Genomic DNA, 23,720 nt, shown 5'->3' with positions numbered 1-23,720 from the left:
GAGGGGAAAGTCCACAACAGGACAAGAAAATGTGAACTCTCTTTCTTCTTTCAAGATGGCCAAGGCTCAATGACAGCATTTAGAACTATATGTCAGCTTGGATACTTCCTTAATGTACACCTTTGCTATCTGAAAAGACTTTTACTAACATTTCATAGATACCATGTGATTCTGCGTGACCAAAACCAACATATTTTCCCACACAGTCTCCCTGAAGGACCCAGGACAGGGCCAAGGGCTGAGTGCACACATGGGACTGGACCACGGTAGGTCCAGAGACCTTTCTGCTTGCAGCCTCCACCTAGAAGCTGAGAAAGAGGGACACCCTGATAGTTTCAGGTTAGTCGTTTCTCCTTAAAAGCCTGTGATGGGTTCACTTACCCTCTTGTGGAAAAGGCTCCATTTGCAGTGGCCACTTTCAGTAGGAAGTGGATCGCCAGGCATAAGGAGGGAGCCGCCCCAGCCCCCTGCCTGGGCCCACTGCAGGCACAGACCCCGGATCCGGATCCATCAGGCCTGCCCTGGCTCATTCGTGGGGGGAGTGAATGGCGTCGGGAACTTTGAAACTTTCCTTTGTATATTATATTAATCCATATAAGAAAATCTCTTTTAATGAGGAGTGATGTAGTTACAAACTCTCCAGAGCCATAATTAGAGCAAACTAATTGAAGTTGTGTTTTGACACACTTTCCAAATTCACGGGTGCCGGATGACATATTCACAACACTGCTGCTGCACAACCATGGTGACGGCAAAATCATTAGGCTAATAACGCTTATTTGCATTCTTATCATGCCAGCAGCTCGCCTTTAAATACTGTTTCCACTACTGCTCCTTTACTGTAAGTTTCCACCGAAAGATATTAACAGTAATTATTAGTACTTTAGTGGAATTTTAATGTTAAAGAATAACAATGCGCATTAACATACATTGAATGGCAATTCTTTTTCTTAACCACCCCTCGGAAGGTTTGGGGGTTCTTCCTTGGCCCTCACCCCAGAGCTCAAGGGTAACCAGATGCGATTTCAGCTTCATTTACAACTCAGGGTCCACACCCAGTGGGATCTGAAGTCGGGGTTTCCGAACTATTCTGCTCCAAAAGTTTGACAAGAAAAATCTTTCTTTCTTTTTTTGAAGTACGATAAAATGAAATAGTTAAGGAGAAATTTTTTCCAAGCAGTTAAAAAAAAAAATCTCAATTTACAACACGGTCTTTGGTAATAACACTAATGAATTCCAGGAGGACATGCCGGAGCCATTCCCTGTCGCCCCCCTCGCGGTGATTAAAGGCAGACGGGGAAGAACTGGGTTGTGAGGGCGTCAGTGGGGGTGGGGTAGTCTTGATCTGTCAATGTGGGGCACTGCTTGCCACCAACGAGGCCAATTTTGGGGATGCTTAACTCAGACACACACAGAGAGGAAGACTCGACAGTTCTAAATAATGGTTATTAATGACGCCCTCCTCTAAAGTGACAAATTACTTCTGAAATTTAGAATTGAAGAAGTATGAAGAGTGAACGTGTCCTATTGAACGTGACGGGAAATGCCGGCCAGAACACAGAGCTCCCACTCATTGTGCACTGGGAGAAGGGTAGGGTCCCTCCTGTTTTGGGCTTTTGGCTGTCGTAAGAGGCAGTGACCACAGCTACCTCTTCCTGACGTGTCTCCCAGCAGTTACTGTTGGTGGCTATGGGCACATCCTGGCTGTAAAAACACTTTTTGGGTGAGAGGCATAAAACATTAGGTGTGTTGCACCAATAATCGAGACCCAGTCCCAACTTGGGGTTGGGCTAGATATTTGCTCAGATCCTAGGCTTCTGTAAATATCTTGGGGTCAAGCAAAACCACCACTACATCACTGACCACTGATAACCCAAGAGAAAATGTCTTAACTAAAAATATACACTTGTGTTGAATTTCAAACTATTCAAGTGTACATTTCAGGATGAATGCTTAATCTCAGCCTAGGAAGATTTAAATGAGTGAAGAAAATGCTTCCGCAGAAAAATGTCAAAGACTATACTTTAAAGCATGGGAGTTTTCAGTTTCTTAAGTTACAATCCTTGTACCAATCTGCTATTTTTCAAATCACTGATTACTTAATAAAAAAAAAAAAAAAAGACGAAGAAAGGAAACTAACTTTCATAGCCGCAGCAACACTCCAAATCATGGTATTTATTCACTACATTTAAGTTTTATTACACTTGAACCTTGCAATGCCAAAACACCTACCTCCCATATAAAAGAAATGAAGAAAAAAGCCAAGTCTGGGACCAGGGGCACCACACTTCGATTCCAGATGATCTAGTCTAATCTTATAAACTGAAATATTTAAAGAGTCTCTAAACCTCGCTGACCTTACTTTTAAAAACAAGGAACATATGGGCACTGCTAGCTTTTCATCTTCTTCCAGCCTACTAAAATATCCGCTTTTTGAAAATTCAAGAGTCAGGGGACTGCCAAAGTCAGATTCATAAAGGGCTGTGTGCGTGAGAGCACAGGACAAGCTGCAGTCTGGACTGAATGCAGCACATCCTCTATCAAAGAGCCAAAGGCAACATTTGTCTCCTCCCTGCCCAATCCATCTCAAAAGCTGTGGAAAACAATTTGTTTAGCAAAATACAGCCAGGACTGAGGAGGAGGTGGAATGTGGGCTACAGGCCGGATGGTGATTTTTGGTCCCATGCAAGGTTGAGCTCACAGCAGAGGGTCAGCGTTCAATCAGGAAGCCCTGAGGCTCCTTGAAGGCAGGCAGGGCCTTACTGCGAGACCTCTCCTCTGCTCACAACCCCTCTAAATCCTAACTCCCTGCCCTCGGATGAGTCATGATCTCTTCAAGCTTCAGTCTTCTCAACACTCCAGCCTGGGTGACAGAGCAAGATTTCGTCTCAAAAAAAAAAAAAAAAAAAAAAAAAAAAAAAAAACCCACAAAACCAAAACAAAATAAAATGAGGACACAATTATTCACCTCATAACATGGTTATAAAGATTAAAACTATGTATCTATCCATCTGTGTGTGTGTGCATATATATATATATGTATATATATAATGTTTACACAATGTCTGACACAAGATGCCCAGAAAATTATAGCTGAAATAATAATGATGATAATAATAATTGCATTTATTCTAATAATAATAATTATTAATATTATTATTCAACTGGAAACAAAACATCTGCTGCTCATGAAGGATATTCAGATTGAATTCTACCCTACCCACTGGCAAAAACCGAACCCAAATAAACTGAAAAGGCCTTTTAAAAGTAACTGCAAGCAAAGGATTTTATTAAATATCCCAATTAATAATTGAAACTCTGCATCGAAATAGAACAGCATAGTTAGGGCGGGGGGTGGGGGGTGGTAGCAAAATCCTGGGAAATATCACTAGTTTAATGCCCATTTTTACTTTATTTGGCAGCTAGATTTACACTGAGAGACCCAAGTGAAACATTCCACAGAGCTACCTGCAAATAGACTGTCAGCTTCCACTCTGATAAAAGGTAAAATATCCTCCTCTAAATGGTCTGGTTCACAAAACCGACCCTAAAGTGAACAGATAAATCTGTTCTGACACACAGAAAACTATTTTCATAATCCTGAAAAAAGCCTTTCTCCAAACCCTGGCGCTGAAACCAACGGCACAAAGAGCCCTCGCGCACTCGTGAGCCGGACTCAGAAGGGAATAATTTCCCATTTCTAACCCTGCTTCTCGGGACGATAACAACAAAAAAGCACACATAACTACCATGAGCACTGAGAAAAATAAGACACTCAGAAAGTCACCAAAATTACAAAGATAACACGTTTACAAGCAGCAAACACCTTCTCAAAAATCTGATGTGAGAGCGCGAACCCCAAGGCCAGCTCCGAGGTGGGAGCTGAATTGACAAATCGTCAATTCTTCATTAAATAGAAGCTCTGACTTCCTAAGAAGCTGTATTAAAAATTAATATCAAAAAGTGTATTGCTCAGCCTAAACTCATCATTCATATCTAACAATACCGAACTGCATTCTAATGAAATTTCCCCTTCAAAATTACTCTGACACCAAAACTAAGTTTGATAATGGTCCAAGAGCGGCCACCGCTCTGTTCACGAGCATTTTGAAGATATTCAAATAACCTCATTCTGTAGGTCTCTTTCATGCCGCTCTCACGATCACCAGAATAAACCACACTGCTCGTAACCCTGCTTAAATGCCTGCTTCAAAGCGAGGGAAGGATGGTGGTGCTGGGACCTCCCGGGGCGGCCTCCACATGTTCCCTCAGTCGGCGACCACAGTGCAAGTGTGCTGGACACCGGCCAAAGTTCACACGTCTCCCTAAGACTGCTTAGGCGGTTTCCGACCAGAGGGGCCTCTGCAGGACGAGTTCCCCACCCACACGCCCGGGGAAGTCCTCATTCACCAGCTGCTGGTCAGAAGCCTGGAGAAGCTGCACAGGAAGGTGGCGGGGCCACCTGGATGGGCAACCCCCCTACCCACCAGCCCCTCCAGGCACATGCTTGGTTCCCTGATGAAAGGCTTCACAGCCGGGGGCCTCGTGACAATCTGCACACTAACAGTAGTTTGCCTGCTTGGGTGAAGATCCTAGCCCTGACACTTACTAACTGTATGACCTTGGGCAAGGGATTTAACCTCCTCGCTCTCAGTTTCCTCAACTTAAACCTGGGCTGATAATAGTAACTGACTCACAGAGCTATTATTAGAATTAAACGAGTTGGCTGGGTGTGGTGGCTCACGCCTACAATCCTAGCACTTTGGGAGGTCGAGGCAGGCAGATCACTTGAGGTCAGGAGTTCGGGACCAGCCTGGCCAATATCGTGAAGCCCTGTCTCTACTAAAAATACAAAAAATTAGCTAGGCGTGGTGGCGCACGTTTGTAATCCCAGCTACTTGGGAGGATGAGGTGGGAAAAATGCTAGAACCCAGGAGGCAGAGGTTGCAGTGAGCCGATATAGCACCACTGCACTCCAGCCTGGGCGACAGTGAGACTCCATCTCAAAAATAAAAAATAAATAAAAATAAAGAATTAAAGGAGTTATTTGTAAAGCCTTTGAACAGTACCTCATACCTAATAAATGCATGATAAGTCTCTGCTGGCTGGATGGACGGAGGGATGGAAGGACGGATGGAAGGAGCGATGCATAAAATATGATGTCCAGTCCTATGCATTAAACTAACTCACCTTATGCATCCAATAAATACTTTCTGGGTGCCTAACACACGCCAGCCACCTGGAATTCAGAGTTCTTTACCATCTGGGGGCCACACATTTTCCACTGAACACTTACTGTGAGCATGCAATGAGATGACATGGTTGAAAGTACTTGCTCAGTTTTGAGGAATGGTGATGCAATGTGATCATCATTGCTATTTCTGTGTGACTAGCCTCTTTTGAGGCTTTAAAGGAGAAAAAGGAAAACATGAGGATCTCTGTCATCAGCAAGCAGCAAATCTAGTCAGTAAGATCAAACAGAAATACATGCAGCGATGATAGGGAACTGTGAGATGCCAAGCCGTACGACGCAGGCAACTGGAGGAGAAGAAGGGAAATGACGTGGGCTAGGCTTTCTAGAAGTGATGTGGGCTACTACAGGCCTGGGGCGGGGCTGGCCAGGGCCAATCCTAAGCATTCTGGAGTCCAGTGTAACTCTTCCAGGAGGGAAGGGGCTGGTACAAACTGAGGCGCACAGTGAGGGCCAGAGCAGAGATGCTTTTGGAATGAGAATGGTGTGCCCCAGAGACAAGAGGAGACTCGCCTAATTAATGTGAGAGAATAGAGCAGGTGGGGGGCGGTCAGATAACAGGAAGCCTTCCCCAGTGTAGTTATCAGGCCACCACGGACTTTAAAGTTATAGGCAAAGAATGTAAATGCGGGCTATTTACAGAAATAATACCTGAGCCCCAGAAGCCCACCCCGATCCATCTTGGATTTAGTGTCCAGGTTTGACCCCTCCAGAGGGCTCGTCTCTCAGACAGGGCTGGCTGCCAGTCCTTTTGGCTGGAAGGTGCCGTTTGCGCAGCGGGATCATTCACACCCCAGTGCTGATGTCTGGGCTCCCTGTGTAAAGAACCCTGCGCTACAGTCTTCATCTTAAAAGACAACGAAAATGTGTGTTCTGTCTTTAGAGTTAAACAAACAAAAAGCGTGTGTGGCTTTAGTGTGAAGGAGGAGGAAATCCAACTTTTCCAAGTGAAGCCAGACCCATAGTTATGCCTGGACATGACCTGCAGAAGTGTCTGAAGGCCCCCATGCCAGAAAAGCAGGGCCCAAGCCCTTGCCTTCTTCTTCCTTTTTTTTTTTTTTTTTTTAAGATAGGGTCTTGTGCTGTCGGCCAAGCTGGAGTGCAATGGAGGGATCATGATCACAGCTCACTGCAGCCTTGACCTCCAGGCTCAAGTGATCCTCTCACTCCGCCTCCTGAGTAGCTAGGACCACAGGCATGCACCACCACACCCAGCTAATTTTTGTATTTGATTTTTTTGTAGAGATGGGGTTTTGCCATGTTGCGCAGACTTGTTTTGAGCTCCTGAGCTCAAGTGATCCTCCCGTCTCAGCCTCCCAAAGTGCTAGGATTACAGGCATGAGCCACCACACCCAGTGTGCCAAGCCCTCTTTTGATGGGACCAGGACAGAGTGCTCCATTGCTCAGCTCACCTGCCCCCAAACCATTTCTTGCAACTATGGAAGTGGAGCTCAAAATCCATGTCACAATTTATTACTAGGGGGAAAAAAAGAGTCATCGGAATCACCCGGGATACACAGAACCCCTCTCATAAATGATGCACCTTACATGAAACCACAGATTTCAATTACAATCCTCTGCACTGAGCCTTCCCCTACTGAACCCTAGGGAGAAACTTCTCACAGGCAGATGCCTCCAGCGCCAAGCCTTTTGCCACTCCGAACAGGCCGTAAACACCTCAACAGGAAAAGGAAAACTCAGTCTCCCTGATCTGTGCGATTCTGGGCCTCACATTCAAGTCCTGCAACAACAGGACAGGTGACACATGTCATCTGGGGTACAAGGACCATCTTACAACTGAAAATGGATAGAAGGCAGCTGAAGGATTTGAGGCTGTCAGTGTGGACAACAGGGCTCCAGCCGGTCACCTAAGGCACCACCCCCACTGCTGACTTACTCTGCGAGTTAATCAGAAAGTAGTGGAGTTGATCCCCATGTCCAGAGGGAAGGCAGGGTTGGAGAGGCCAGGATGGAGTGTGGCACGCTCATGGGCTTCTGACAATGATGTGATAGGGGACAAGCCTGGGCGGCACGGCCTGAATTCTAGATCACCACAGCATGATTTTTCCTCTCCTGTAGGAAGGGCCATTAACCTTTCCGATGACAGCCCTGGGATCGGAGTGATGGAACGATTTTTGAGGTCAGCAAGGATCTATGTTCTCAAAACCTGACATCGACATGCAAAAGTTGTGACTGAATTCTGGTGTCCCTGAGAGGAAGACTAAATGCATGTGACAGATATTCTGCAATCAAAATGCCCCATTTCCCAGAGTATCTGTCACAGATTGATAACATCCATGCAAAAAGTTAAGTACAATTATGTCTGTCACTAAGAAACATACTTCCGAACCTGTGACTGACAACTTGCTGGGAGCTGACAAATTACAGGAAGATGACTGCAACAGCGAGCACCACGTCACCTCCTACGGGCAACCCAGGCGTGGCTGACACTCCGAGAGGCTCCCAGGAACTGCACCTTGCAGGGGAGGCTGCCGGTCAGAACTCAATGGCTGGGAAATGCTCTGTGGCTTCGGGGGGGAAAATAGCCCTTTCTCCCAAGAGAGACAGTGTCAGAGAAAGGTCACAGGATGTGCCCGTGGCCTGGCATCTGTGGGGAGGAGAGTTTGGGCAGCAGCTTCTCCCTCAGGGCCATGGTGAGGACAGCCCAGGTGAGTGGGAAGGGCGGGGTGGGGCTACTGGAACCACATGTTGCAGATTTTCTGGGAGAGCCCCCGCAGGATGGATGTTCACATAAACATAAGATGTCCTGAAAACTCCAGCCACCTGGAGGCCAGACTACGTGTTTCTGACAGACTCTGAAAGGGACAGAATACCACTTGTCATCATCTCACACCTGCCTACCCTGGACCAAGACATGGTGTCCGCATCGCCAAGGGCCCCGGATGTGCTGGGAGGCCCCTCTGAGCTTCCCTCTCAGGGAGGCTGCACAGCAGCAACTCTCCACTATCCATGCCTCCTCCTCTGACCTCAGCACTGGTGAGTGGAGGAACGCAATGGCTGCAAGTCAGATACAAAAGCAGTATCAATGGTGGCTTGGGGACCTCTGAAACCAAGGCCCGCTGCTCTGTGCCCTCCCTGCTCACTGGAGGGTGTCTGTGGCCCTAACACGGAGGTCTGCTGAACCTGAATTTCTATAGGTGGGGAGAGGGAATATGACACGTTTCTTAAATAAGGCTTAAGAAACGCTGATTGCTCTAATTCTCCTGCAGTCTGAAAGATCCAAATGTCATCTGACCACCCCCAGCATCTGGGAGCGCATCACACCTCAGGTCAGCTTCTTGATGCCACAGAATTTTCACCTTGGGGAAGGTGTCTTTATTGATTTTCTTTTTAAGTGTTAAGCCTAAATCTACCTCCTTGTAACCTCAGTCCACCTGACCTAATTCTGTCTTCTGGAGCCCCCAGCCATTTCTCCACCCCCCCATCCACACCTGGAAACACTTCTACTTTCTCTGCTGCTATTGACCCTTAAGATGTCTGCAGCAGGTTGGCCTGTCTCCACTCAGGTCCAAACTGGATTCCTCAAACTCGACACTGGATTCGGGTAACCTCTGCCTGGTGGTGTGGGGCAGTGCACACGCCCCAGGAGCAGGACTCCACTCAGGGCCTCCCGCTGTGCACACCAGGCTGCACTGTACACACCCATGCTCTGACTGCTGCCATCGCACACACGGCTGCTAAGCAAGGCCTCAGCTTGGTTCCTGTGTGATGGAATTTTTTGAACCTTGGAGGCCCTCTCGGCCCGCGCCCATCGCCTCCCATGGTTCCAGCAGGTTGTTCTGGCTGCAGAGGAGATGCAGAGTATTGATTCTGTCATTCAGCACGTCAGCTCACCCTAATGACTCTGTATCATCTGCAAATTTGATAAGCGTGCCTCTGATGTCTTTATCAAGCCATGGTTTGCGGCTTGCTGAGCTACAGGGCAGCAGCTCACCAGGGGCCTCCTCCTGGGTCGACACAGAGCCATTCGCTTATCACACTGGGGGCTTCGGCTGCTCCAGCGGTTGTGAGCCCACCTGCCTCCTGGGGCTTTTCCCAACCTCTGTCCCGGCAGCAGCAGCGGAACCTTTTCTTCCCAGCAGAAACAGGGGATGCCCTGCATGTGAGAGACGGTGGAGGGGCTGCTCTGATAGAGGCCAGGAAGGTGTTTCCTCTCTTGGCTCCCCTGCCCCAGAGAGCTGCACAGAGCCAAAATCAGAAACCCCACCATCTGATCGCACGCCCGAGGCTGACTCACAAAGCTAGGCCCAGCCCCAAAGAGGGCCACAGAGATGGCACCGTGCCTCCGCCCCGAGGCCAGCCCTCTCCTGTTGATCGACATGCATGACATGGGCAAAGAGGGGATGGAGTGCCTGCGGCCAGGGAAACGAAGAGGCTCTGGGTCCCAGAAGAAGCGGCTGCCCTTCTTCATCAGGAGACAGTCAAGAGGTGTGTGGCGATGTCTGCGTGTGAGATGAAGCGTCACTGTGAGGGAGAGGAGCTCTGCCAAGCTACCTTCTACTGCCTTAGCCACCAACTCACTGGTACAGCCCAGGGGACCTGACTGCTCCGAAAGGACAACTCCAAAGCTGGTGACACTACAGCATTTTCTGCAATAACAGAGCTTCTGCGGGAAGCTCCTGCTTCTAGAGGCAGTTCCTGCTTATGGACAGGGAAGGCAGTGCTGCTAGAACCACGAGGTCCTCAGGTGATGGCCTACAGACCATGCAAAGATCCACCTTTTGTCTGAAATAAAGCCGGAAGTGAATGGCATTCCAAAAAATGGCAGGGAATTCTTTGAAATCTGAGTGATGACACAAGAAACGGAGGCGGAGCACATGGTTTTGGCTTTGGAGAAGAACACAGACTCAAGAAAGCAGCAAGATCTGTGACCCACCCCTTCCTAGGTCCTCCCCGCCAGCCTGGGCCAGCGCTCTGCGGGGAAAGGGCCTGCCATCAGCTCCGGCTCAGAACCGCATTCCCTGCCACCGCCACTGCTGGGCAGTAGAGGGCGCTGCGTCACCGCGCTCCCAGCGGCTCGATCCACGCCACACAAAGACCGCACTGGACGTGGTTCTCAGGTTTATGGTTGAGGCTACTTGAGAAAACAGTAGCAAGACACAGACTTGCTATTACACGATATGATATCACCTATGTAAAAAGTACACAAGAAAAAGATGAGGGAAATATAACAAAAGGTTATAAGCATTTGCTCGTGGGAAATGGAATTCCTGTTTTTTCATGCTTTCTACGTTCTGCCAATTTTCTACAAGCCTGGATTACTCTCACCATCGGAAAAGACCCACGCAGTGCTCAGGGAACAGGGAGTCGTCCGGAGGGGTTCCAAGGGACACATTTATTGTGAAACTGAATGCTTGCCTGGATTCAGGTGGGCGCTGGGGAGCTCCTCGGAGGTTCACCACGTGCCCACACCACCCCACTGACTCAAGATGTCCCGGAAGCGCTCACAGAAGAAGACCCAGCACAGGCCCAGTCCAGGAGCCTCAGGGAGGGCTTCCTGGGAGAGGAGTCCTCTGCGCTAAGACCTGCCAAACACACCGCATGTGCAGGGAGCACCGAGAGCAAAGGTGCAGAAGCCAGGGGCAGGAAGGGAGGAGGAGGCTGCCAGCACAGCTTAATGTCTGGGACTCGAGCTGGGAGAGGGAAGACAAGAAATCCCGGAGCTGGTGTGAGGCCCTGCAGGCCCTAGCACCTGGAGCACAAGCCCCAGCCACTGCTGCTCACCAGAAGGGAGGCGATCAGGTTCCTCCTCTGGAGAGTGTAGATACCCGAAGCCTCAACGAATAAAACAGCATCCTCATCCTTGCTAGTCTTCAATGGAAAAATTTGAATGAATAATCAACATTTCATTTGAAAAAAATCAAAGATACTGGATAGGAAAACAATACAAAAAAAATCCCACAAAAACCAAAAAACCCTCATGGACGAGGCTCACATAGGTGTGCATCCTACCTGTAAATTACTGCACAGGACAACTTGGGACAGACAAGTGGTTTTTACTTGGAAGCATTAAAGTACATTCAATTATCCTACTGCATACTGGCTGACTTAACTCAGCCGAATTAGAATACATTTTATATTGACTATTTTGACATTTGTTTTATTTGGCAAGTAAAACAAAACTGATCCAATTTCCTTGCAGCCACTGTAAACCATAAACTGTACGGCAGAGGTGATAAAGTACATAAGCCTTATAAACACTTGGTTCTGATGCACTGCCCTGCAATCCTGCCAGGCTGCTGGTGGCTCAGTGTTCTCAGCCGTCTTGCTTCAGGTGCAAGTGGCCTTGCTCTCACAGTGACCGGCAGGCTTCCGAGAGTACTCTCTCTGCTTTATCTGAGAAAACTGGAGCTCTTTCTTTATCCACAGAAAGTCAAAACCTGACTGAGGTGGTGCCCATTTCTGGGCCCTTCTAAACCACATGATGTCAGCAGGGAGCAGCTGTAACGACTTCAGGGCAACTGCTCCTAGGGGGGCTTTCCAGCCTCTGCAAGGAGCCCAAACTTGAGCGGACCCGAGTACAGGCAGGCGATGGGCCTCAGCACAGGTGATGGAGGATCCCAACACACAGGTGATGGCCTTAGCTGACCCCCCAGCACAGGTGACACACCTGAGATAGCCTTGAGCACAGGTGACAGTGACCCTCGGCAGTGCCCTCCAGGGTGGAGCTGACAGTGCTCTCGCTCAGAAACGGAGGAACAAGTGCTGATGCGCGGTGCTAGCCTCACACTCCTGAACCTAACAAAGAGACTCAAATGTTCACCCTGCAACTCTGGGAGACTCATTAGCGATTTCTAACTTTTTATGCCAAATGAAACTGAAAACTCCTTCTAAAGTTCCAGGCAATTCCAGGGGTAGTTAAGTTTAAATACTACTCTTGGTTTATGAAACTGTCACAAGAAAGACCAGATTGTCTTTATAGGGGGATGTCCCAGAGGACAGAGTCCTCAGGGCTTTGGGGCCTCATTACAGCGCATTCTTCCGAGTGAGGCGGAGGCTTGGCACAGAGGAACAGAGTACAGAGAGCTGGTGGCATGTCCCGGAGGGCAGGCTGTATTGTGGAGGGCCCAGGAAGACCCACCGGTGACTCTTCTGTCTGGTTCCTGACAGATTTTATTCATCTCTATTCACCCACGTGGAAGCTTTGAGATCCATTCTCATTTATGTTACGTCAATCCCTAAGTGTTGCTGCCTCACTATTCTTGTTTTATTTACTTTTGCAGTCCCTTTCTCAAGCTTAATCCATCAGTGCTGTTTGTTCCTTGCCCTCAGTTTACTCCTAGTGATGCACAGGATTTTTATTTGACAGGATTATTTTTGCAGAAAGTGTAGAGACTGTTACTACCTCTACTATGACTGAAATCAGTTGCAGAGCAAACAGTTGGCTCACCCAAGTTTCTTTGTGGAGACAATTATTAAAACTAACATTTCCTGAAAAACTCCTCACTATTCTCTCATACCCAAACTACCCATTTCTTAGTTTGTAGATCATTAGAAAAAGAAATGATATGAAAATGAAGAATATAAGAACTCACCTACCCTCCTGGGTTGCAAATGAGTTGCTGGCCAAGATAGAGAAGGAATTTGACCTTAAGGCCAGTGATCCCAACTCCATGGCTACACAGCACATGTCTGTGTGTAGCTAGCAGCTCTTTTGAATAGCAAATCCAATTTTAAGTTGCATAATGTGCAGTTTTAGGAGCCTGCAGAACACGTACAAAATAGACCACAGAATGGCCTTTGCATTCACGTAATGCAAAGATTTCCAAGTGGATTTTAAAAATCTCCTCTAAAGATATATTGCTTGTACAATTGTTCAGCTGTCCTTTGCACTATTTCAGCAGACACTTGGTGGTGTTCTAAAATGTTGTGCAGGGACCCAAGACCATAGGACAACACAAGACACGCCAACAAGGCCTCACCTGGGAAGGTTGGGGGCTGGGGTGGAAGCAGCTGATGACTGGGAAGGCGTTGTGGGTTGAGATGAGTCATGATTTCTTGGTACTCTGCCCATTCGATACCAGATCCCCATGCTGTTCAGTTCCCTTTAGGAAAAAAGAGAAATCTTCATGGCTCTGGTTAGCACAAAGCATTTACCTGAGTGACAAAGCAAACCAACTAACTTAAAAGAGTCATGGCCTCAAACACCAGGGAATCAATTCTTGCCCCCCACATGAAATGGGTTTCACCACCTCCTTTGTGCTCTGGGCATCACAGTTCACATGAGGGTGACCTGTTCCATCTAGGCAGGCCTTCAGGACAAGGCCGCCTGTGTCACCCTCCCCGAGCTTGCCTTCCTACTCCAACTGGTACTTTCCTTGCTTCTCCAAACTTCTTTCTGTTTTACCATTTCCTTGTAGAGTATGACGTAATGATCCACATCAAGTCCTTTGTGCAGTTAGGAGAGACAGATAGGGAGATGCTGGTTTTTAACCATGAGATGAATTAGCCCCCTACTCTATAACACACCCCAATCTCAGGATACAGCCTCTTCCAGCTGTGTGTCACCTGCCATCGGCCTCATTCTCAGGGTCAGTTTGGGAATCATCTTCACACTGCAAAACTTGCCCCCCAAACCACACAACTAGAAGTGGACACCAAGGGGCCTCCCAGACACCGCACAAGCTCTCCTGTGACTTCCCTCGCACAGATACTACAGCCTTGACCCCTACTACACCACACACTCGCGAGTGCTGAGGAGACAGCCAAGCTCCTAGGAATAGTGACGGGATCATTTTCACCATATTCAGTTTCCAACTTCCCAGTTGCCCCACAGAACTGCATCTTTGGGACCTGATGTAGAGGAATATAATCTCTTCAAAAAATGGAAAAAGACTTATTCTGTGGGAACCCCTAATAAGCTTCTCAGGACACCACAGGAACCATGTAAAACCACAGTCCTGTCTTCTTAGATGAGTGATTCCAGTGAGCTGCACTGATTTCTCCACATCTGAGCCACGGCCTCTAGCTGCCAGGCTTTGGAGGTGCCGTTTGGAATGTGAGCTTTCTATCTTCCCCAACTGACAATCCCAAACCCTTGCAAAGTAGCACGTAAAACTGTGCCCGCTTTTAAGAATAAGTGACTTAGAGTTCTGAATACTGAATTCTCTTTCCTTGCTTAAAAATAACACCGGAATTGTCTTCCTCTGGAAGAGAACTGCTGCCCCAAGATGAAGTAAAACTATAGCCATATTTCCAAAGTGATATAAAGGAAAAAAGGCTTTGGTTTTATCAAGGTACATACTGGTAAATATCTATTCCTTAAAATTGGTTAAACTGGTTAAAAATGGAATCTTTTTACAACAGGATAGTTTATAATTAAAGATACACATAGCAACTGAAATTAGATTTAAAAGTTCATTACTAAATTGCTGGTTTCTGCCATTTGTATGTAAATGGGTGCTTCTGAGGTGCCTGAAGTATGTTTATTCTATTTCCTACTCCTGTAGTCCTGTTTACATAATTAGTGTAAACCATGTTGCAAAACAGGATTTTTGAGTGTGTAGGAAGGGAATGATCACAGAGTCCTTCTTAACCACATGATCCTGACACAAAGCATTCCGATGCCAGAGCTGAAGACAGCCAGAGGTGAAACTCTGCATTTCTGTGGTACCTGCTCCCCGCATGCTTCAAGCAAATGCCACAAGGGCTCATCTGCTGCTCTCACCGGGTCTAGGCTATCAGGAAAGGCCCCGGCTGATAAAAAGGCAGCTCTGGGCTCAAATGAACAAGAGTAAAGCAGAGTACAGGCCTGAGCCAGGAGGCTGGCCTCAGAAGCTGAGGAGGAGAGAGTGTCTCTGGGAGCCCACAGGGAGACACATGGCACCTCCCAGGCCTGGCCAGGGAAGAGGCACATGGCTGAGGGGGCTGTAAACCATCTGCCACACCAAGTACCCGGTACACTTGGATTTCAGTTGACCGAGGACAGTGAACATCTATTTCCTTTAAGACAGCTGGCATCCCCTCACACCCTTTCTGACTTTTGACTTCCCCTCCGTATTTTAGGGGCAGCACCAGTCATGGTTAGTCCTTGAGTTCCCATGGAGCTAATCCTACTTCCTGCTCAGGCCTGGTCAATGGAAGAATTTTCCAGAAAACAGTGACCAGCCCAGGGTGCACATGACCCTACCTAGATCAATCAAGACCAGTGAGACTAAATTCTAGAACTTCTTTTGAACTAGCAGGAACACAGACTTGCTCTTGGCCTCTGGACTTGAACCTGGATGAAAAGCAGGTGGAGCTACTGCAGTACCAGGCCTCCTTGAGGGGGAAACATGTCAGAACAGGGCCCAGCACCACAGCCAGAGGGAGACAGGGAAACCAGAACCCAGTGCCAGCTTTCAAGCTTCCGCTTCCAGGCGTGCCGGTCCTGCCTCCCCAACTCTTCTGTGATGCCAGCCAACAAATTCTTTCTTTTGCTCAAGCCAAAGTGGGTTGGGTTTCCTGTCACTTACAATCAACAGAGCCCTAAGTGAAACCCTGGGATTTCACTGTACTAAGTATTTATGGAGCCACAACAGAGCCAGGCTCATGCTCAGGGCTGAGGCTACTGGAGAAATAAGACAAAAACGGGCCCAGGCCTCAGCAGTTCTCTGCTTACTGGGGAATTATCATGCAGCTGTGTAATATTTATGTTTCTTCCTGACTTGGAGCCCTCCACTGGCTTTCCAGTGTGCTTGGAATAAACTCCAGGCCATGTCCTAGGAGGTCCTGCCAACCCTCGCCCTTGTCCCAGTACTCTCCCTGGCTCTTCCAGCTGCATGGGGCTGCGTTCTGCCCCCAGAACATGCCATGCTTATTCCCACTTCTCTCCTTCTGCTTCTGCTCTGCCTCGAAGGCCCTGCCTTCACATCTGTGCATGGCTGGTTTTCTGACATTCAGGTCTCTGCTCAAGTGTCACCTTCCTGACCCCCTCACGGAAGAGGCCCCCACTCCATCACTGTGTTTCACTTTCTTCACTGTCTGGAATTACTCATTTATTTTCTCGTTTATTGCTCGTCTGTCCCTTTTCGAACATCAGCTCTGTGACAGCAGGGCCTTTGCCTCACTCATGACCACATCCAGTGACCCTGGCCCCATGGTACAAAACAGGTCCCTGTGACCTTTCCTATAGGGTGAATAACGAGTGTGGAGAGCTGAGGCTGGTGGCATCACAGGGTGTCGGGGAAGGACCCAGAGGAGCTTCAAGGCCGAATGCGCAGAAGGGCGGGGGAGGAAAGGCCCTAAGGTAGAGTCAGCAGTGCGAGCCCAGGCGCAGAGAGGCCGCAGCTGAGCGGGAAGGGCAGCGAGGAGCACTGGGCTGACAGAGGCCCACGGCTGAGAGCCTGGGGACCACATGGAAATCTCTGGGACCTCACTGCCTGGAGCGGCCTGAGTGCTCTCATGGAAGAGTAGCAGCTGAGAGTCCCATCATTAAGACTCACCCGATAAACGTGTACTGAGGTGGGGCCTGCTTGGTCCGGCCCATGATCCGAATGTCACAAATTGCAGCTTCCGTTGAATCCCGTGGAATAAATTTAATGCACAGCCTCTTCTTCCTAAAAGCCACTTCCTCTGAAGGAAAGGACAACAGAAAAGGTATGAGTTTTCCAGAGATCCCACCATCTCTATTCTGAAAACCACATCCCTTGTCACACCCTGTGCCTGGCAGCAGAAGTGGCAGGTCACCTAAGCTGCTAGACAGAAGGGCTGGGCTCTGCCGCCTGCCTTCCCCTGGGCTGCAGTCACCCTGCTCTGCATGCAGGACTCAACCCAGACACCCCCTGCTGAGAAGGGGACCGCACACCCTGCAGTAAATCCGGGTGGCTTCTAAGAGCCGCAACCACAATCTGCTCACTGCTCAGCCATCAGAAACGTGCACGCTGATGCCCTGAGCATTAACACATTTCACCACATGGCCTTCTTTTCTTTTCTGCTTTTTATCATAGAAATCTTCAAACATACCCCAAAGCAGAGAGGACAGCGGAATGAATCCATGTGTTCCTGTCACCCAGTGTCAATGCTGTGCACAATGGACAAGCTGGTTTCCTCTCCTCCCACCCCTGCAGCTTTGCTGGATATTTAAAATGAATCCCTGATGACACCACGTCATGTCGCCATCAATACCTCAGTAGGCATCCAGGTCACTGTTCTTTAAAGACCACTATGCCATCACCATTCCTAACAAAACGAACAGAATTCCTGAGTATCATCCAATAGAGAGTCTACATTCACGTTTTCTCCAGTCTGTCTGCATCCGGATCCCCAGGATGCTGAGGCACTGCCTCTGGGTGTCAGGCCTCCCAGACCATTTGACTCTGGAACAACCACTCCTGCTCCCTTTTCTTCAGGGCACTGACAGGTTGGAGAAATCGGGTCATTCCCCTGTGCCTCCTGTAGACTGACAGAGCTAAAGCCTTGATTAGACTCAGGTTAGGTTTTTTAGATGCACACGCTGTCCAGGGGCACGTGTAAGTCTAGGCTGTCATATGGTGAGGCCTGAAGTCTGGTTGGGCCATTCTTGCTGAGCTCTGCTGGTGTCGGCCTGGGCCCTCGGTCATACAGTTCCCCCACTGCCATCCTCTGAGTACTTTCTCATCCTCTGATGACTGTTGCTAAGATCCATGCTTTATTAAAGGTTCACAATGGTAACTTTTGAACTCTGTCATTCCTTCTGCTTCTTTTCTTTTCTTTTTTTTTTTTTTGAGATGGAGTCTTACTCTGTCACCCAGGCTGGAGAGCAGTGGCATGATCTTGGCTCACTGCAACCTCCACCTCCCGGGTTCGAGTGATTCTCCTGCCTCGGTCTCCTGAGTAGCTGGGATTACAGATGCGTGCCACCATGCCTGGCTCATTTTTGTATTTTTAGTAGAGATGGGGTTTCACCATGTTGGTCAGGCTTGTCTCAAACTCCTGACCTCATGATCCACCCACCTTGGCCTCCCAAAGTGCTGGGATTACAGGCGTGAGTCACCGCACCCAGCCCCCTTCTACATTTTTTAGCTAGAATTCTTCTATATATAAAAAATAACTTTCCTTCATCAACTATTTGGTCTCCCTGAAATAAATTCTGTATAGGAAAAAAATGGATAAGCACATAATTCTTTTCTCTTACTTATCAAGCCTTAGAGTAAGGAGTTGGTGCTTGAGCAACCTCCAGTGCTGACCAACGGGAGGTGTGTGTGTGTTTGTGCTTTTAAGCCTGAGTTTCAACCAACTGCAGCCATTTAATACACGAGTCAGACAGATCTGGGTTGAAATCCCAACACTAACATTTTCTGGCACTGTGACCTTAGGTAAGTTACTTAATTTCTCTGAGTCTTGGTAAATTGTAAAAGGGAGTTAATGAAACCCACCCCACAGGGATGTGGGTTGGATGCACTGTGCCAACACATATGATCTACCTAGCCCAGTGCCTGGCACACAGTAAGTGCTCAGTAAAGAACAGTTGTGTGGGATCTTACTGTCATTATTGACAAGTAAGCCTCTAGCGTGTAATTTATGCCTGTACTTGGTATTGGGTTTCAAGACCTTGCAATTCTGTGGCAGGAAGTAAGACATTCAACAGCACATTCAAATCGAGGAACAGAATGAGGGGAAGTACAGCCCTGCCTGGGGGTTCTTATAGGGGCCAGGAGTGGGGAGGGGGACAAGAAAATCAGTGGAATTGCTTTTGTTATTATATTTTTAGGGGGGTAGGGTCGCTTTTTTTTGTGCGTTCCTCAGGCACAGAAACTGAGGGCTAGAGCAGATCTACCAGTGGAGAGAAACAACGTTCTGAATCCAGACCCTAAACATTGCTAAACATCTAGGAAATGAATCTAGAACTGGAAATGAAGAGGCCCCTGCTGCCCACCCTCCTGTGTGACAAGACCCAACCTCAGAGTCCACACTTGGGACAGCAACCTGGGGAATGGGGGGCGCTGTTCACAGCAACTCTGCACCTTCAAAGATTATCAGCTGCTCAGATTGGCCTTAGAAGGCGTGAAGAAGATGAGACCTTTACACAAAGAAAACTAATGCCGGGTGTTTCACTTGCTGTTGCCACACTGCTCTTGGCTCCATTCCTCCGTCTGCAGCAAACTCGGGGTAAGAGATGGAGCCACTAATTACACATGCTTAAGCAGGCCTAATTTTAAGTAAACATATTATACATAGTCAATAGAAATGTGTTCAGTCATGCTAATGAACACAGAGAAAGTACACAGTACTTTACTAAAACAAACAGTCTTCCAGTTTTTCAGTGCTATATGGATTACAGCAAACTATATTTTAAATGGATTACAGGAGTCTCCTGTTTTTGGCTGACTTTATAAAATCAGGGCCTTGAATGCTCTCAAATGATACAGAGCTGACCATAAGGCTTATATGGTCAGCTTGGGCTCCTCTGTCCCCCAGGTAAAGCCTCCAGGAAATGTTGCTAGAACCAGAAATGAAGAGGCTCCCTGCTGCCCACCCTCCTGTGTGACAAGGCACCTGGCACTGGGCCCAGGACCGATCTCAGAGTCCACACTTGGGGCACCAACCTGTGCACTCCCAGTCACAGTGAAGAAACTTCCCAACCAAGACCCCTGGGCCCCACAGCAGCTGGTCCCCAAGTCCAGACAGGACAGAGACTCAGTGAACTGGTCCAACTAACCGAGAGGAAAATGCAGAATGGAAAACCCATTGCGGCTCCACAGCACATCAATATAGAGACATTTGAAGTCAACTCACTGTCAAAAAATGAACACCAATGCAAATTTTAAAACTGTGAAAAACACAGGGGAAAAGGAGGAAAGTGATCTAAGTCTTTGAGAAGACTGTAGATCCTAAGCAGAGGAGATAACACAAATGGCCAACAAGCACATAAAAAGATGCTCAACGTCATTTGCCATCAGACAAGGGCAAACAGAAAGCACAAGGAGATTCCATTTCATACCCACTAAGATGCCTAGAATCAAAAAGACAGACAATAACAAAGTGCTGGTGAAGATGAGGAGGAATTGGAATCTACGGACACTGCTGGTGGGAATAAAAAATGGTGCAGCTCCTTTGAAATACCATTTGGTAGTTCCTCAAAAATATCAAGTTACCATGTGACCCAGCAATTCCATGACTAGGTAGATACCCAACAGAAACGAAAACATAAGCCCACACAAAAACTTGTACACGAATGTTCATAGCAGCCTCATTCCTAACAGCCAAAAAGTACGAACAACCCAGATATCCATCAGTTGAACGGATAACCAAAATGTGGTATATCCATATGTTATATTATTTGGCGATAAGAAGGAATGAAGTAATGATCTATTCTACAACATGGGCCAACCTTGAAAACATTATGCTAAGAGAGAGAAGCTGGTCACAAAAGACCACACACTGTATGATTCCATTCATATGAAATGTCCAGAATAGGCAAATCTATATAGAAATTAGATCAGTGGTTGCCTAGGGCTGGTGGGGAGTGGGGAGGTGAGGGTTGGAGAGAAATAAGGGAGTGATTGCTGAGGGGTACAGGGGTGATATCCTGACAATGGGTTTTGGGGGTGATATAATGTGCAATAATGGTTGCACAACTCTGCCTTTACTAAAGGTCACTGAACTGTGCATGTTCAATGGGTGAATTGCATGGTATGTGAGTTATATCTTAATTTTTTAAAACCCTATACATTAATATAAAACATATCTGTAAAATGTGCTTATACACATGCTCTTCCAGTGTGGTGCTGTGGTTAAAAGTGTAGCTGGAGTAAGACGTATGTGAGCATTCTAGTTATTCCTCCAGTTCCAGACGCGTGACCTTGGCTAAGTTCTTTAATCCCTAAGGAGTGAGTGTGCTTCATTTTTCTCATATCTGAAATGGGTATAATAATGCCCGTCTCATAAGAGGGGTCTTCTGAGGATTAAATGAAATCAGGGAGGTAAAGCGTTTATCACAGGGGTGAGCATACAGTAAATGCATACTAAGTATCAGCTCTTACGATTATCAGGTAATACATAAAATCATAAATGACAAAAAGCAATCTAATGTCTAAACGTGAAGAGACCACCACGAAAATAAAAATATGCTATACAACGGGGTCTGCTGGTTTCATGAAAATAATAGTTAGGTGGGATCTGCGTAGAGACAGAAACTCTGGTTCATATCATATGAAGTGCCAGCAAGAAAACAGCAAAAAATAGTGGGACCAACGTGGGCTAATTATGAAAGAATAAAGTATGAGACAGAAAATGAGACAGAATTTAATAAACAAACCCTGAGTCATAATGAAAGGATTCTCTGTATTTGTTTTGTATTCACTACTTCACTGTTGTAGATATCATAAAGTTGGCTGACCAGTGATTAAAAATGAAACAAGGTAAGTTAAATTACACCAAAACAAGGAAGCCGAATCACCAGAGGTTTTCCAGCACCATTTAATAACTCATGTGCGGGTCAAGAAGCTCCAAGGGCTCCAGCACCCTGAAGACGCTGCCGATTCCTCAGTGATTCACTTCTGCTTGGACCTGCTCAGTGGTCAGAATATTCAGTCCAATTCGAACCTATGAATTTTAATTTGCAGTCTTTTTGATTCTCACTTTTCTTGTTTGCTCTATGGGCCCCAAATGGGCACATTATTGGCTTTGTGTTCTCTGGGCGTCTTTTGATTGTTTTCTTTCTGCTTCCTTCTGCGTCTTGTGCCAAGCTTGGCTTCAGCAACACCAGAGCAAGGACTAAAGACAAACTAGATCGAGTTTCACCATTCCGTTCCCCAGTGAGTCCATTCAGCAGGGAGCACCATTCTAAAAGAAAGCGACGTTCTGCTCATTTACATGCCACTACCCAGAATACTCTGCAAACTCCTTGGAGAACCCAGCCAGACACACATCAAAAGCAGCAGGGTTTGTTCATGGGCATGCAGTAAGACCTCCGAAAATGTTTCTGAAGAAAAATGCACATAAAAAAAACACCTAGAAATATATCTGGAGGAAGAAAACCCTCATTGTGATGAGTGCTACTAAAGGATGACTCACGTGTGTCCACTGTCTCCTGAATTGGGATGAAGCCCACAGGCAGTGTGTCCTTGATGTCAATGAGCTTCATATCTACTAACACGTTCCCCAGATGACTCTTGGGAAGAAAGAAAAGAGATACAGACCATTAATCTGAACACGCCTGTGGTGGGTTTGCCATTTTGGCTTCAAGATGCATATTTAACACAATGACTCGTGCAGCTTTATGACAGCAGGTTAATTAGAGTAGGTGACACTTAATGTTCCCCAGTGGTTACACAGGGACTCGTGTGGCCCCCGGGAAGGAGTTTTATCTGCAGAACCTCAAAGCCACTCACTCAGACACAGCCTTGGTGAGGCAGGAGCAACCCAGGAGATGCTTTAGACATAACCCAGCAGAGGGCAGCTGTGCACACACGTCCCGGGACCAGGCTGCCACTCAGCCCTGAGCATCAGATCTCAAGGTCAGGAGGTTTTAGGAAGAGCAAATTCCTGAGGCACTCGTAGGACAGAACTGCATCTAAACCTAACAGGGAACCAATCACACTCCTAAGTGATCACCAGTCTGCATACTGACACACATTTCAGTTGCTAGATACATTTTATAAAATCCCAAGAATCATAAACTAACACAGAGTGAAAGTCCTGCTGCCTCAATATTACACGTCTTCTAAAATGACATGCACAAGGGCCTCCTAAAGTTTCTATTTAGTGGTAGTATATGGGGTCCACAGTGCGCAGTTTCTGTAACTGGTGTACAAATATCTTTCGAAGACAGTACACATTCAGTAATTGCGAGAGAGAATTCTTTGCAAACACGCCGGCACTTGCAGCGTGCATTTCAAGCTGGAAATGAGCTCTAAAGATATCTACCCTACAACTTAAATATGTGGGGGCACTTTGGAGATTTCATTAAAATCTTCAGAGTAATTTGCAGCTTGGTTCCCCCTCTCTAGTCAGAGCCAGTTAAGGAAAGAATGATGGGCTCAAATCCCAAATCTCCCCTGTTAGGATACTAGCAATGCACTCCACGTGCCCATTTTGCAGAAGTGCCTCATCCCCAAGGCCCAGTGTGAGCATGCTCTCCATTTACTTGTTCAGCATCCTTGGACAAGCATCTAGTTGGTCAACCATCACTCTGCCCTGGACAGCAACTTCTGAGGCTGTTGTTCCATCTTGCTTAGAGAAGAAGGGCTGCTACCTCCATCTCTGCACATGGGAGCCAAGATCCCACCTCCACCTGCAGTGTGCCATGTCTCTGAAAGCCAAGCAGGGAGTTCTTATCATCTAAACGGTGTGTGTTCCCTCTTGGCACTCTCTTTTCCCCTCCCTATCAATTTGTGGGGTTATTTTCTTTTTTTTTTTTTTTTTTTTGAGACGGAGTCTCGCTCTGTCGCCCAGGCTGGAGTGCAGTGGCCGGATCTCAGCTCACTGCAAGCTCCGCCTCCCGGGTTTACGCCATTCTCTCGCCTCAGCCTCCCGAGTAGCTGGGACT

The 23,720-nt window shown here is 47.4% G+C and overlaps 1 protein-coding gene across 2 annotated transcripts in view; it reads right to left on the bottom strand.

Annotated features, from left to right (window-relative positions):
• The window catches only part of MVB12B (multivesicular body subunit 12B), a 181,282-nt gene that overhangs the window by 98,113 nt on the left and 59,449 nt on the right, over window positions 1-23,720 (bottom strand). For both annotated transcript variants that reach the window (XM_030920156.1, XM_010365875.2), the window contains exons 4-6: window positions 22,247-22,343; window positions 16,696-16,825; window positions 13,195-13,317 (exon numbers count right to left, since the gene is read on the bottom strand). In XM_030920156.1, the coding sequence (XP_030776016.1) occupies window positions 13,195-13,317; window positions 16,696-16,825; window positions 22,247-22,343 (350 nt within the window). The remainder of the gene's footprint in view (window positions 1-13,194; window positions 13,318-16,695; window positions 16,826-22,246; window positions 22,344-23,720) is intronic.

The sequence above is a fragment of the Rhinopithecus roxellana genome, chromosome 16 (assembly GCF_007565055.1).
Source record: "Rhinopithecus roxellana isolate Shanxi Qingling chromosome 16, ASM756505v1, whole genome shotgun sequence".
NCBI lineage: Eukaryota > Metazoa > Chordata > Mammalia > Primates > Cercopithecidae > Rhinopithecus > Rhinopithecus roxellana.
The sequence above is the reverse complement of the archived record's forward strand: the minus strand, read 5'-3'. Positions and strand labels throughout refer to the sequence as shown.